The sequence below is a fragment of the Glandiceps talaboti genome, chromosome 2 (assembly GCF_964340395.1).
Source record: "Glandiceps talaboti chromosome 2, keGlaTala1.1, whole genome shotgun sequence".
Classification (NCBI taxonomy): domain Eukaryota; kingdom Metazoa; phylum Hemichordata; class Enteropneusta; family Spengelidae; genus Glandiceps; species Glandiceps talaboti.
Genome location: NC_135550.1, coordinates 9512272 through 9528407, shown reverse-complemented (window position 1 = coordinate 9528407; position 16136 = coordinate 9512272). Strand labels below are relative to the sequence as shown.

General features: G+C 37.0%; 1 protein-coding gene across 1 annotated transcript in view; it reads left to right on the top strand.

The window, feature by feature from the left end:
* LOC144450073 (uncharacterized) overlaps positions 1–10471 on the top strand; it is an 18437-nt gene extending 7966 nt beyond the window's left edge. Inside the window, exons 3-8 of the mRNA XM_078140644.1 lie at positions 871–958; positions 2284–2643; positions 3915–4172; positions 6551–6706; positions 8390–8937; positions 9421–10471. Coding sequence (XP_077996770.1) covers positions 871–958; positions 2284–2643; positions 3915–4172; positions 6551–6706; positions 8390–8937; positions 9421–9543 — 1533 coding nt within the window. The 3' untranslated portion in view covers positions 9544–10471. The remainder of the gene's footprint in view (positions 1–870; positions 959–2283; positions 2644–3914; positions 4173–6550; positions 6707–8389; positions 8938–9420) is intronic.
* The last annotated feature ends 5665 nt before the right edge of the window (positions 10472–16136 follow it).

Sequence of the window (16136 nt, the reverse complement as noted above, 5' to 3'; positions counted from 1 at the left end):
TTTCAGGAGTATATAAATCAATGCTTGTGTTCCACCGTTTCACGGTCGCTCTCGATTTCCTTAAAGTTCGATCAAATCATTTCAAATCTGACAGCCAAACATTAAGATCCTTTGAACGTCCTTAAAAAGCCTAACAAATTCTCATTAATGCTGGTCTTTCAACTGGAAATTCCTAATATATCAGTTCTCAGTTTGTATTCAGCGTGATAAAAGTTCACCAGTTTTAAAAGCGAAATCTGTCGAAAATCTAGGGATATACCAGGCGCATGCGCATTTAATTGCTTGCCAAAACGTCAATTCCATTCCACGTGAACAGAAAGAACTTTAAAATGGCGAAACATATAAATTATTCGTCACAGATGAACTGATCTTACAAATAATTAATGTTTTAACTGTCAGTTTGTGTTATGTCACACGGGAATACTTGATAGCGTTCGGCTATCGTGAACATAACAGATTTCAAGTTAAGCCTAAGCGAATCGTCACCAGTTGAAATAATTTACTGCACTGGCCTTTAAAAAAAATTGAAGTTGTGATTTTTTTTCAACTTTGCAAAATTTATTTCCACGGTGATGACATGATTTCATCAATTCGAATGTGTATAAATTGGTTTCCTAGCGTTTAATTCGAATGATTTAATTTAAAAAGTTCGTTGTTTTTTAATGTCACACATGTGTATACTAAATCGTGAGGAGCGGTATACCCAAATGATATCACATTATTAGCTCCTGTGAACCATACCGGCTGCGACTACTAGATTTTCCTCTTCTTTTTTTTCGTTGTTGCAATAAATCGATTTCATGTAAGTACACGGATTACAATATTGGCCTATTTCCAACTTGTCAATTTCTCTTCTTACCTAACCACCAGGTGCTTGATTGTGTAGTGCAGGTCGTTGCTGGTGCTATAAACGATGATGAAAAGGCGAATCCAGAATGCGCCAAGTTTATCGAAGAAGGTAGTAGTAGTAGTTTATTATAGTGACTTCTGACACATTTTACAATAGGAATACGTAAAATGAAGCATTTTTCACCCAGCCGTTTAGAGTATATCTCATAAGCAGTACAGTTGTCTCGTAAAGATATCATTTAAGTTTTATCACAACAAATCAAATGTATACAAAATAGATTACACATTACTTATATATAAATCTTTCTCTTCTTCTGCTGAAGGCACTTTCAATAAATTTTGCTAGTGGTCGAATACAATTATTTATAACGAATATTAAATTCTGATCAGAACTTAAATTTACAAAAGAATCATTCTCTTCGCTAATTAATTAATTAGTAGTAGTAGTAGTAGTAGTAGTAGTAGTAGTAGTAGTAGTAGTAGTAGTAGCAGTAGTAGTGAAGTAGTTTATTATAATACAGTTCATTGTTGCATGGGTCAGTTATTTTTTTTTGCAACAGCTGGTCTCGCTGACGTCATCACGTACCCTCGTCAATTTAAAACAAGTTCTTCTCTGTCATAAACTCTTGAGAATAGCAGTAAGCTTTACTTTAGTGTGTGTTTACGTAATAAGCAGTTAATTCATCTAAGATTTGGCCCATCATTTCACATTAACTGAAATATTGACATTGTAATATTGCCTCCAGGGAGTGGTTAGTCATAGCCGAATCCCGACGGGTAAAAGGATTTCGTAAATTTTATGTCTCATAAATTATAAATACTATCTTTTTTTTTTTACTTTTAGATGATGTTCCTTGAAACAGATATAGATCTCCGTTCTTCTTCATTACTTGTGTAATATGCCACGTTCTCGTATGACTTTGATAAATTGTTGACACATAGAATTCTTTGTGATCACCGTTTCTTACATAACCATGATAATTTCTCATTAACCTTTTAAATTCAATCAAGCGGGCATCAGTCACCAGCTGTTATTTGATGTTCAAACTTCATTATACAAAGTGTAGGAGAAATTTTAAAAGGTTGTTCACAGTTCAGAAGAATGTTTTGACATTAGAAAAGCGCCGTTACGGTTGATAGAATTGTCAATTTTAACCGTAAATGAGATATTATCATGGCTTTGTCAGAAATTCAGATTTCTGATCAGGAAATTCGACACGTTGAAACATTCATCATTGTAAAGGTTATTTCAGTTGCAGCTATATTGCTCAGTGATAATACTGTACAAGGTTTACAACATAAAAAGCAAAGAAGAATGCATGTATATAAATTATAATGCCATCACATCAGAACGTGATGACCTTATTAGGTTTATAGTCTACGGCGACAACTGCTGAGATAATTTTCAACATTGCGCTGTTTTGTTGTTTTCAGCGAGTTATTTACTGCAATTCGTTGACGACGAAGAATTAGACAGCTCAGATGACGACAGCGATGAATCGGATTCTAATGAGGAGGACGAGGGTGACGACAGCGAATCTGAAGAAGACAGCGAGGACGGGGACAGCAGTGACGATGAGTCTGAAAGTGTGTCAGAAAACTCGAACGAAGATGAGGATGATGACGATGATGATGAGGAGGAGGAAGAAACTAATGCTATTATGGAAGAGTTAGATTATTTAAATGGACAGGTGCAAAAAGTGAAAAACTTTTTACAGCTCGATAGAAAGAGAATAAAAAACATAGTGACGATGCTATTCATTCTGAATAAAAATCAAGAAAAAATGATGCAGGGTCAGTCATCTATTTGGTTTCTATAGTTGTTCAAGACTAGAATCCAGTTATGTAGGGATCTTGATTTCGCTTTTCCCCCAACCACGCCTGGCATTTCGCTAGCAGCCCGGTTATGCAAACGCAAATTAACATACTGTATACGATTTCCCGCAACGATGATTTCATATGGTAATTACGTTTACATCTTACAGCTCAACCCTCCAAGTTTGTTGTAATCACGTGGTGACGCTATTGACGTCACCTCACAGCGGGACAATTAAATCCCAGTAAGGATTTTCGCCTGAAGCTTCATTAGTCAAAAGTAAATAGCCACTGACGAATTGCCAGGCGTGGTGGGGAAAAGCGAGAGGAAGTCCCCACGCGACTGAATTCTAGGCTATATATGATGTTGTTGTTGTTGTTGTTGTTGTTGTTGTTGTTGTTGTTGGTGGTGGTGGTGGTGGTGGTGGTGGTTTGTTGTTGTTGTTGTTGTTGTTGTTGTTGTTGTTGTTGTTGTTGTTTTGGCAAATACACTGGTTATGACAGGTGGAACCATACCGCAAATTCAGTTACCAAATGAAATTACTACAACCATGTCTTTTGAAATAAGAAAAGAAATTTGGGGTCGATAGTCTCGTTCCAAGAAAAATAATCAATCTTTTAATTTTCATGAAATTGACACAGTGATTTGCGACCTTATTCTGAAATGGTTTAATTTTAACATCACTTTGACCTCTATTTCAAAAATGTGTACCTTGACACCCGGTTCATTTTCTTGATTTCAACCGAGAATTTGATGTTTTCTTGAACAAATTAACAGCATAAGTGAAAGATTTTTTATTCAGGGGCATGTACAAGTATCTTAGGAACATAGTGTGTATATAACACGACTATGATAACCCATATACAATTAGATATTATTCCCCAAAATTTGTATCAGTTCAACCCAAGGAGGCCTTGTCACTACGAGTCGCTAGACAAGTTGTGACAACCCTTAGGTCACGAGTATTTTGAAGAAAAATGAAATGTTGGGGAATAGTATAATTGTACCATCGCCAGTAATATACATTTGTAAAAAGAAATCGGGGAAAGTAATTGGAATTCTGAGCGTTTTGACCCAGTGAAGTAGACGCGCGTTGTCGTGGCGGTAGGACGACCAGAGTATATATTCCATATTTTTGGCTTATGCATGGCATAATGGCAGATACTCAAACTTAAAATTGTAGCCCAAAGGAGGTAGACAAATAAAGACATGATTCATATTGTTTCTTGATATTGTGTACTTGATTTAGATGTAACTGTCGAAGAAGAATTTTATAACAACGAGTCTGAGAACGATGATGAAGAAAGTGAAGATTCCCAAAACGATTCTGATTCCGAGAGTGATGAGGGTGACGACGACGATGACGACGACGACGATGATTCTGACAGTGATTCTGACAGTGATTCTGACAGTGATTCTGATTCAGCTGAAGACGACGGTGATGAAGAGGATAACGATGACAATGAAGACGATGGGGATGATAGTAGCGAAGATGAGGAAAGTGAAGGTAAAGTCTTTAGGTTTGTCTGTCTGTCTGTCTGTCTGTCTGTCTGTCTGCCTGCCTCTCTGTCTGTCTGTCTGTCTGTCTGTGTCTGTCTGTCTGTCTGTCTGTCTGCCTGTCTGTCTGTCTGTCGGTCTGTCGGTCGGTCTGTATGTATACATGTATGTATGTATGTATGTATGTATGTATGTATGTATGTATGTATGTATGTAGGTAGGTAGGAAGGTAGGTAGGTAGGTAGGTAGCTATGTATATATATATATATATATATATATATATATATATATATATATATATATATTGCGCGTATATATATATATATATATATATATATATATATATATATATATATATATATATATATATATATATATATATATATATATATATATATATATATATAGTTTTGGTAGTACTGGAACTCTTTCTTGGTTGTAACTCAAGTTGGAGTTACAACCAAGAAAGAGTTCCAGTACTACCAAAACTATTGCGCTCTGCCACTGCGGTATAGAGCACTGTCTTAGCAGATTGATACTCACCGACTTATATGTATATATATGTCTCTAGCAGCGTGTGTGTTGTCTTTTCCTGGCGACAGTGTACAACATATCCCCGTTGTTTAGTATACAGCCCATGCTCTCTGTAACTAAATATCTGAACACTTCAATGTGACCATTTGTTACCTTTATTCATGTTTGTATCTTTTTAATTCAACGGAAATGTAGTAGGTATGTTAAAAAATACATCGCCCAGGACAGCAGTGAAACTAAATGTTTTGTTCTGTCGGTATTTTGGTGTTTTCATACTGATGTACTTAAATATATCGGTGGATAACAAACTTACTACCATTTGTATTATGAAACCATCAAGCAAGGTCAGAATTTGGAGATGAACGTGAAAGACCACGTGTTTTGATCTAGTGTCCGAATTCAAATCATCCATTCCAGTCAGACTTGCCACGTATTACATGTGTTGACTCTGTTACACTGTTTTAAGAGTCTGAGAGAGACTGTGTACATTGGGCCTATCCTAAACACTCCCCAATTATATCAACTCTACCCTTACCCAGTTGTGGTCCCCGATAAAGTCTTCGTATGAATTTCAGACCTGCTTTGATAGCTTGCTTGCTTGTGCATGTGAGTCATAGATTGCTGATAAATTATCAGTCCCTATATAGTTAATGTAGGAATTCAGGGACGCTTGTAACTGTCAGACTCGCTAGAAGTACAAATGAATGCCTTCCGTAAGGACAAACGTATATCAAATTATATACGATTTGAAGCATACATTGTTAAGATATATAAAGACACGGACATTTTGAGATGTCCTGGTGTAGACAGACAGACAGACAGACAGACAGACAGACAGACAGGCAGGCAGGCAGGCAGGCAGGCAAGCAGGCCGGCTGGCGGGCGGGCGGGCGGGCGGGCGGACGGACGGACGGACGGACGGACGGACAAGAAAATAAAACACCTTTCCCTTATGGAATGTAGTAATATACTATTTAATGTGTACATTAATGTACTAATTTTACCCGGTGAGTTTAATTTTAGAAACCTCTACTGGGACATACATTTACATATTCATTTAGGGTATACATTTTAATCATTAACTCGAGTCACTTTACCTCATTTACGTCTTGTTACATGCTAATCATTTATGGCCGACAGAGACACGGGATGCAATTTTACTTACAATGACTGACAGAACTGGGAATTGAGAAATAGCGACGGGATGTTCATGGACCTCAGTAATTATGTACTTGCTAATACACTAAATTGACGTTTTTTTTAAAGGGAAAATTTGTTGATTATAAATGATTTTTTTAAAGAGGTGATTTAAGGACAACTTGAAAACCATTCAGCCGTTTGTCACATTTATCAAAAATTGCCGTATACTGTGTATAATACGAGATTTAGTCCATTTAGGTTAGAATTCTGAATTTACCAAAACTTAGACCTACTCCGATCAGTTTAGTCTTAACACAGACATTAGACTTTGTGATCTGCACGTGCTGAGCAATTTGAGCACACTCTCTGTCGCCAAAATGGCTTCACTGGTAAGAGTACAGCCATGTGTAGTTTTATGTCGACACATACCTCTAAAGATGTTTCTTCTTCATTTTTTTTTGCAAAATAACATCTTCACACTAAATTAAATTATTGTAAGCGGTTGAATGAATAGAATCATTGAAGTTCACTTTCTAAAATCAACCAAACGATATCTGTACATCCCTTTCATCTTCTTTTTTTCTGCAAAATTACGTCTACTTTTTTCATTTGGAGTGTTCTTGTAACTTTTCATCTAGACGAGTACTACTAGTAGTAATATAATCTAAGATGAACACAGTCCATTTTTTTTCTAATTTGTTTGGTCACTCACAGGATCAGATGATAATCCAGAGTCTTCCAGTGATGTGACGGATGAGACTGGTTTTAAAAATGCAATCACTGCTGGAAATAAAGACAAAAAGTCAAAGAAGAAATATGAATCCTCAGAGGAAGAGGATGACTTGTACTTGGAAAAAGCCCGCGAATATGGTAAGTGGAGTGACATGAAGTGACCTTTTCTATCGTCAAAAAATGAACACTGGGGAGAAACTCCATTTAACTAACATTCCTATGAACTTTAACTCCTCGATGTTTCCATCTTCCATGTCTCATATTCCTCACATATTTTACCTAACTATACATTTCCCAAGCCACTCGGGGTATAACGACCGTTGTGTATTGGATGTAGGTATGTGGTCGTCTTTACAGTCTGTTCAAATGAACGTACAGTAAGGAAGGTCAAATGTGAAGAAAAAAAATCAATATTTGACGGATGAAAGGTCAAGAGAAAGTCATAAAAACTGCAAAATATACCAACAATCGAGAGTTTACGATTTATAATTATCATCGTATAAGGCAACGCTACTTGCATTTCCTATTATTTTTCGTTGCACAGACGGAAAAAATCAGTCTGCTGTTACCAGTATAGAGAAAATGAAAATATCAAAAATATAGAATTTTTCCTCAACCTATTCCCTTTATTTAGGTTCTATAGCTGCTTCTATTGGTACAATACATGCACTATAGATCTAGCATTGACCTAGTTTGATATCTCAAAGACTGCCTAGTGAGGCAGAATAATTGTGGACGGCTTATACGATTAATTTATGACACATCTCTGATCACATGCAGTCAGTGTACGTTTCAACATCCCTGTAGTAGTCAGTTATTGTATGTTTCAACATCCCTGTAGTCAGTTATTGTAAGTTTCAATATACATATGTTGTCAGTTATTGCATGTTTCAACATCCCTGTAGTCATTGTATGTTACAACATCCCTGTAGTCATTGTACGTTACAATATCCATGTAGTAGTTATTGTACGTTTGAACATCCCTGTAGTCAGTTATTGTCAGTTTCAACATCCTTGCAGTCAGTTATTGTACGTTTCAACATCCCAGTAGTCAGTAATTGTTCGTTTCAATATCCGTGTAGTTAGTTATTGAACGTTTCAACATCTCTGTAGTCAGGAATGTTTCATTGCAAATTTAGTGATGACAAGAAACGAGAAGCCAGTTGACACTGTCAACTTTTTGACATCAGTGTCCACGGCCAAATTACAGACAACTTCATATGTAATTCAGGAAGGTCGGTGTGGCATTAAATACCCCCACCTAGTTTATCTTTCCCTACCAACAGTATTGGCATAATACGATTTTCCCCTTATATGTTGACACATCCTAAATTTGATTTTGATGGAATAATTATAGATTACCGGTGAACAAGTACAACTATAGCTAAGACAAAATATAAAAAAACGCTTTCAGATGGAGCTCAGACCACGAAAAGAATCTTCTTTTTGTGGTCTGACGATGGAGTTACCAAATTCATGTGGACAAGTGCTACTTTAATTGAGAGAGAGAGAAAATCCTAAAAATAAACCCCCAAAATGACATAGTTTCATACACATTTACACATTTTAGTACTGAAATTTGGCTTAAACCAGTCATTTCAGACGCTTTGATTGATGATTTTGCAGAGAAGAAGTCAACTTTCAGTTAACTGCCCGTGGATAAGTAATCTACCGAGATCACACAGGTCAATGACATTACGAGATTACCGATCATACACGCTACTCCCTCGAGATTTGCTGTTCTGATCCTTTGTATAACCTCATTCCTATGAACATCGAAGGTACAAGATTATAATCTGTTTGGTTATTTGATATTTACAGTGAACCAGCTGTTGATGAGGCACATGAAGAAAGAGAAACTCAAAGAACTAATGGGGCAAAGGCCCGAGATAGAAGACGAGGAAGAGAGCAGTGAAAGTGATGATGGTGATGAGGATGACAGTAGTGATAGTGATGATGATGATGATGATGATGATGATGATGATGATGATGACGACGACGAAGAGGATGACGATGAAAGTGAAGACTCTAGTGAAAGTAACTCCGACGGATCCGACGATGACGATGAATCTGATGATGATGATGATGATGATGATGATGATGATGATGATGATGATGATGATGATGATGATGATGATGACGATGACGATGACGACGACGACGACGACGACGACGACGACGATGATGCAGAAGAGGAAGAAGAGGGTCAGATGAGACGGAAGAAAAAGATGTATCCTGGCAACAGTGAAGATTCATCTGAAAATTCCGATAAAGAGTCTAGTAGTGAAAGCAAAGAAGACTATGGAGAGAGTGAATCAAGTGATTCCGATAGTGAAAATGACGAAGAAGATTCCCAATCCAGTGACAAGGTAAGTAGCTGAAAATATATCAAAGTCAAACGAAAGATATGACTTGAACAATCATTACTGTAGGAATCAAATTTATTTACATTGCTGTTCAATGAAACTGTGCAATGTGGTAAAAAAATTCAAACCCAATGTACAATGGCTGTTTGTTTTGTTTGTTTTACAACACATTTATTTCATTCTTCATTTTGTTTCAATTTTGGCTGATTGAGGTATCCATCAATCACTTGCAGTTTGTCATTTTTAGTTTTCTATTACTGTTTAATTACTTCTTTGACTATGCTCGCATGTACTTACCTGCTTACTGGTATGGTCGTTTAGTAGTAGTTCTGTAGGACCCATGTGTTTACTAGTCTGTGAATGAAATAAGTTTTGACGTCACTCCCATTTTAATGTTGAACTTGACGTCACTTCCTTTTGACTTGTGAGTACGAAACGTTAAATTCTAGAATAAATCAGTCATTTTTTTTCACTTGTCTTCTCTAGAGCGACAGTAATGAACTCAATGACCTGGCAACAGAGGAACTGAAAGAGAAGATTTTGAACTCTCCACGCATCAAACAACGCGAGAAGGAATTACTACGTGCTTTGAAAATGTTGAAGTTCTGATCTGACAGCAGCCCTGAATCACCTATACTGTGAACTCTCCCTCCAACAACTCCTTCATACGGTCTCTCAATATAATTAACTGAAAAATATACAAACTTAGCATGTCCAGCTCTGAGCACGGACAATATTGTATTCTTGATCAAATGTCTCAAAATCTAGGCTTACACAGGAGAACAGTTTGGATCGATGTTTTTCAATGCAAGTAGTTTCAGATAATATTGCCAAGCAATAACATTTTAATGGTGTCTGTAATTCGTATTTTGTAAGAGTTATAACAGATGAAAAAGTCGACTTTTGAGGCTTTGTGCAATAGAAAGATTTACGTATACTGACCTTGGGGGGGAAATACATTCTACACGGAGTGCGTCACCGCGCTGTGTACGGTGTTCTTGTAGGGAGATTTAGATGTCATTACAGTTATTATGTAAAATATAGTCGGGAATTGAAGGCACGTTTTAAACTCCTTTACTTCAAGCAATAGCATTGATATTTTGAGGCCATCAGACGACAACTTGTTCGGTAGTACAGGTACACTATCTACCTTTTGGCTTGTCCGTGGACGTGTTGGAATAATAATTCCATTCCTTGTAGTAGTGTTAGCTAACGTAATCCGCGTAATGTGGGCGGCACTGCATGACTTGTATTTATGAAGTTTACGGTCCCAATTGTGAATTAAACGTGCTTTATTCCTACACTGTCTGTTTTATATTGATTTGCAAATCTCTCATTGAATCAAATATTGACCCAACTAACCCACGACGAGACATGCATGTTAAAAAATACCAAAACAGCGAGTCGTTTTAGGTTACTGTAACATTGGACGTGTCTTCTGTGCAGGGTAAAACATCAGCGTATAGGTTTAGTCATTTGTTAAATCAACATTATAATCTCCGTTTGAATATTGAATAAAGCTCTTTTTGGTGTTCAATGTGCGAATTAATGCAATGTGAGTAACACAAAGATAATGCTGGTTTACTTTAGTAACTTGAGCGATTCTATACTGTAGCTATAAACATTCTGTAAATGAAACTAACTGATTTCCTATAGCTGCTGTCATTCGCCAGGGGGTCTTATTTCTGAACCTGTAAAACGCCCTCAAGTTTCTTTCCCAGTTTGGATAAATACTATACGTAACTTATGTAGCGGAATATATCAAAACATAAATCCAGAAAGATATTTTTTCTTGTCTCCATGCCAACCCAGCACAGTTGATTCTTTCGTATTAAACGATACATCCGAGAGTTCACTCCAGTGTGTATGACAAAACTAAGACACTTGTTTGATTTTAAAGTTAACTTATAATTATCTATACCCCTTGACTGAAGATAATTCTGTGAACACAGAAAGATAATATTGACATTAACAACTTACCGGTTACAGGCTTATGCATTCTACTGACTTGCAGCCACTCAATGTAGACATATGATGGAATATCATGAGCTTCCATTACAATATACACTTACCCCAATCTTGCAACAAACTGGTGAATGTTATTGACTCACTAACTGAATAATCAGATGTTTGAATAACTGACTAGTTGATTGATTGATTGATTGAGTGAGTGAGTGAGTGAGTGAGTGAGTGAGTGAGTGAGTGAGTGAGTGAGTGAGTGAGTGAGTGAGTGAGTGAGTGAGTGAGTGAGTGAGTGAGTGAGTGAGTGAGTGAGTGAGTGAGTGAGTGAGTGAGTGAGTGAGTGAGTGAGTGAGTGAGTGAGTGAGTGAGTGATTCATTCATTCATTCATTCATTCATTCATCCATCGACTGTTTGGGTGGTTGTCATTGATGTTTACTATTACGACGATGATTGCACTTCCTCGCTTCATAATATAGTGACCATACAGAGATGAACGAATACAAACAGGCGATATCCGCAAAAACGAAAGTGACGAATAGCGCCCTCACTTCAGCTGTGATTGGATACAAGGGGAGTTCTGCCATACCTATTAAACGATGTATATGGTGGGTACGCCGGTTCAACAGAAAAAAAAAAACTGTACAGAAAAAAATTGATAACTGTTTTCTAATACAGATAGTAAAACACAACAACCCAAATTAGATATAGTTATGGTGTGAGGAGAGGAGAGGAGTGGATCTCACAAGTGTAAAAGGGGAACAGTTTGATAAGATACTATAGATAATTGCGGAGATCATGACCTCGGTCCCGACAATGATGGGATCGGGAGTGTGCCAATTCTAGATCTAATTGTTGGGAGTTATGGCGTTCAGCTCAGCCAATGAGATCCAAACACATGTATCTATTAATGCAGCACCTTCACACTTATCCACGTCATGGTGGTAGTAGTGGGAAATAACCAATGCCTTTAAAAATTTCAAAATTGATGGCAGCGGTGGGATTAAATTAGTACCAATGATTCTGGGACTCGTGTCCTTTTACATTTTGACAGCATTTTAACCCTCGTTTTGAACTACTTTAACAGAGAGGTCGTGTTTTAGAGAGAAAAAGTTGAGGGCGGGCCACCTTTTAGCATGACACAATTGGGGAGAGGGTCACATTTTAAGCAACAGCCCGAGCCAGATTTCCCCCCCCCCCTCCCCCCCCCCTTGTAATTTCCGAATGCTCCCTAAGGCGTAATTTATATGAATCCACTCAACTTGCATCTCTCAGTATGAAGATTTATATAGCACCGCCTATATTGAGTTTGTACATGCAAGTGGACTTGTAAGTTGTAGTTATTGCTGATTGCAAACCCTGCAATGACTAACAGCTCAACAAGAACAAAGGTTAACAATACTGTAGCTAACTAGAGCACTGCACCACGATCTGACGACACTGCTTCCATAAGGCAAATATTTTTACTAAAGCTATAATTCATGTTTACACGTATTTATAAATTTATAGCTATATCAAAGTTATTGATTTTGGTGTGCGTTTTCGTCCAATCATGTTCTCACAATTTGCCGAAAAAGGTGATAAATAAGGTAACAAAATGTGATATCTAAATTACAGTCACTCTCGTCAGGTAGACTGGTTTAGGGAGCCGTCATTATTTATGACCTCGGGGAGTCGGAGGAATAGGGGGGTCACTCAAAAACGGGGGAGTGAAAGGGGGGGGGGCTACTCAAATTGTTTGCTAACACTGAAGTACACAACACAGTCAAGTTGTTTATTCACAAAGTGTTTTTTCCTGTTAGAATGTTTCAATACATATTACATTATACATAGCCCCTATGAAAGTGCATACACATTTGACATATACATATACATGTAGTTTCTGAAGCCAGTACAGTAGACCAAAACAATTGGCAACTCAAATTGCTCAAACTGATACTAGCCCATTGAGTTCTGTTATATGAAACAATTAAATTGTTAATTGATAAAGTAGTAAGGAATAACCTGGTTAAAGAAATAAACAACTGAAGCCACACATGAGGGCAAAGTCTGACCAAATAGGATCACAACTCATCTAGAATATCACGGCGTGGTGGAGGCATACCAGATACTGGGATGATATGGTAACTTGGTGGACTGAAAATCTCTTGACAAGTTTCCTTGTACAGATATTTATAACTGGTAAATACTGATTATAAGTATTAAATACTTGTTGAAAACCAAGAATATGGTAATATATAGCTAACTTTTCATTGCACAGATACTAGTACATAGAGTGCTGTTACATGAAATAAATATATAAGTATACGGTAATTTTTCCTAATTTTAAATGGTATGGCATGCAACTATGCTTTGAGAATTCTTCTCAGTGTCGGTATGCTGAATTGAAACAATTGTTATCAGGAGAAGGTGTTGTTATCACCTCGACATGTTAAAATAATAACTGATAACTTTCTTTTTCGTTTTAGTCCTTGAATTTCAAAGCTTTATAGAGGCTCAAAGGGAACCCCTCGGTACCTATCCTTACACTGCTTCCTTTTATTTTGATTCAGATTTTATGTAGTATTATTACTAGCTTAACATGTTAGAATAGCACCAGAAAGCATTATTTCAGCCCTTGAATTTTCAAAAATCTCCAGGGACGGGAGGGGGAAACCCTTCCCCTACCCACCCCACTTGGCTCCCTCAAACTTTGATTCAATTTTTACCACCTAATTTACAATTGTACTAGCTACTTTGGGAATAAGCGCCACTCATTGTTACCTCTTCCCTTTGAAATAAGCTACATCCATCATGTTATGAGGAAATTCAATTTCAAAATAAAAAAGTTTACTTTTGTATGTATGTATGTATGTATGTATGTATGTATGTATGTATGTATGTGTGTGTGTGTGTGTGTGTGTGTGTGTGTGTGTGTGTGTGTGTGTGTGTGTGTGTGTATGTCTCAATGGAACACTCAACCTCAATTTGTGTAATGTTTGTAGACCGCCATTCGAACAGTTGTGAAATGTCACCTTACCGATCTCAAAAACAATGGGTGTAAATTATAACACTGAATAGTAACAATACATGTGCTTCCATGGCCCAGAATCCATTGATAGGGCATGGTGGTATAATAACCTCCTTTGTTACAGCATGGAAGTAGAACTACTTCCATGGTTACAGCATAGATGTCTCCCTAATGCAGTCATGTTAGAACTTTGACGTTGAGTCAGAGTAGCTAATAATTAGGTTTGAGAATTGTTCAGTGATATTCAGAAACCTAGAGATGACGTGCCAAACCACAACCACAGTATTAGGGATGGGGGCCACTAGAAACCTGGGAACAAGTGCCCCCCCCCCCGGTACAGTAGTATAAAAAAGAACTTCATTTGTACCTATTTATGAATAGATGCGATTCTTATTTGCATATTCACGGTGTTTAATAATGGGTGATCAACCCTAGTCATTGTAGAAAGTACTAGTAGGCAGGCAGATGTATAGAAACGAAAGACGACGCACAGCGTCAGACAGATCAAGGTAAGTTAACCTGCTATACCATTTCTTATTTGTGGAGAGTTTTACCTGAGCAGATTTAGTACTTCAAAGTTCCATTCAATCACTAATATAGAGCAGTGGGCTAAATTGGCTATACCGTCACATTACTAAGCAAACTCTTCGTCGGAGAGGACTACAACTGACGAAAAACACCTGTGTTTGCTTGGCTTCCGTGGTGTTCATGCTTCGATAAGTTACTGGCACTACTTACATGGTATATCTTGGCATAGACATTGTCTCATTCTTGCTCATCACAAACATGCAAATGCACTAATCGTGGAGATGACGTTGAACTTTGGATGCATAACAGTCATGTTTGCATTTACCTTCTAACACCAAGACGGACGGCGGAGACCATGAAAGTACCACCAACTTCCATGCGGAGATCAAGAAAACCGATGTTTACAGACTATCTTCACATCATGTAAACATTATCATGTCATGAATTTGTAATTACCGTGTTTGGGTTCAGACATGATGCTGTTTATACAGTTGGAGAGAATCTTAGTATTGCAATAGCTCACATGGGCGTTAAGACAATAATTTAGTCGTGCTTTTATAAATTTACGCCATCTCATTTCAATAGGTATTGCTATCATTTTTCCTGAGAATAAGATACTTTAGTGATGAGGACATCGCATTTTAGATAAGACGGAAGAGTGTCATGACTCTACATGTATTTTAAAATATAGCGTGGCTTTGTATCAAGTTCACGGACGTAAGCGTTATTCACGTAATTTACATATAGTTTAGACAATAGACATTCCAAGTGTTCCTGTCAAGTGATTTAACTTACTCGACTTCTGGCTCTGGCATTGTGGTGAAACCGCCAGGGCCTTGATAAATAAGGTCTATGGTTCCAGTTTATCGCCTCGTATGCAGTTTATCATTCCACTACAAGTGCTGCTGATCTTGAAGATTTGATAATCAAGAGAGAAAACAGTCAGACATACATGTAATTAAAATACAAGACACATTTCTGATACGCTTGACAAGATATTCTAACGATCCAGAGATATCATACTTGGAATATTTTAGCATATCTTGCTAAAACCGTAGCAGTATCACCTCAGACCACTAAAAAGAGATTAGCGGTTTGAGGTATCACCCGTGCCTCGGACCCTGAGATTAAACTACTCAAACAGTAGCTAACAACTGCGTTATCTATCAATAAATTCATTGTTCTTCTAATCTTGGATTAATTGTTTTTATCTTGTATAATTATGAAGTGTTTTTGGTTACAGGGAGATTAAAACTTGTAAACAATAACTTGTCGATAATTGGATTTAGATTATCATTTACATTTAAATTAGCAATTGTTTTTTCCATTGGCGTGATTAGCATCTATCCTAAGCGTGAACAATTTAAATATGGCATGATTTTGAATTCTATCTGGAATATGTTTATGGATGTAGTCAATCATCCAGGTATAAAGTTGATAACAACGTAATATGAATTATAATCTGTCCTATTGGACTAACAAATTTAACGTAGAATAAGTTACATTTCTATAATTTCAAGATTACAAGTACTATTTGAAAGCTAGGGAAATTGAGTCAACAAACCGGACTTGGTCTATGTCGTTTGACATTGTGTTTTCGGATATTCAAATTGTTTTATTAAAATGTAAATGAATATCAATTTTCCATTCACAAATTCATCTTCATTTTAAAGACTTCAAGGTCTTACAAGAATTCTATTCGAT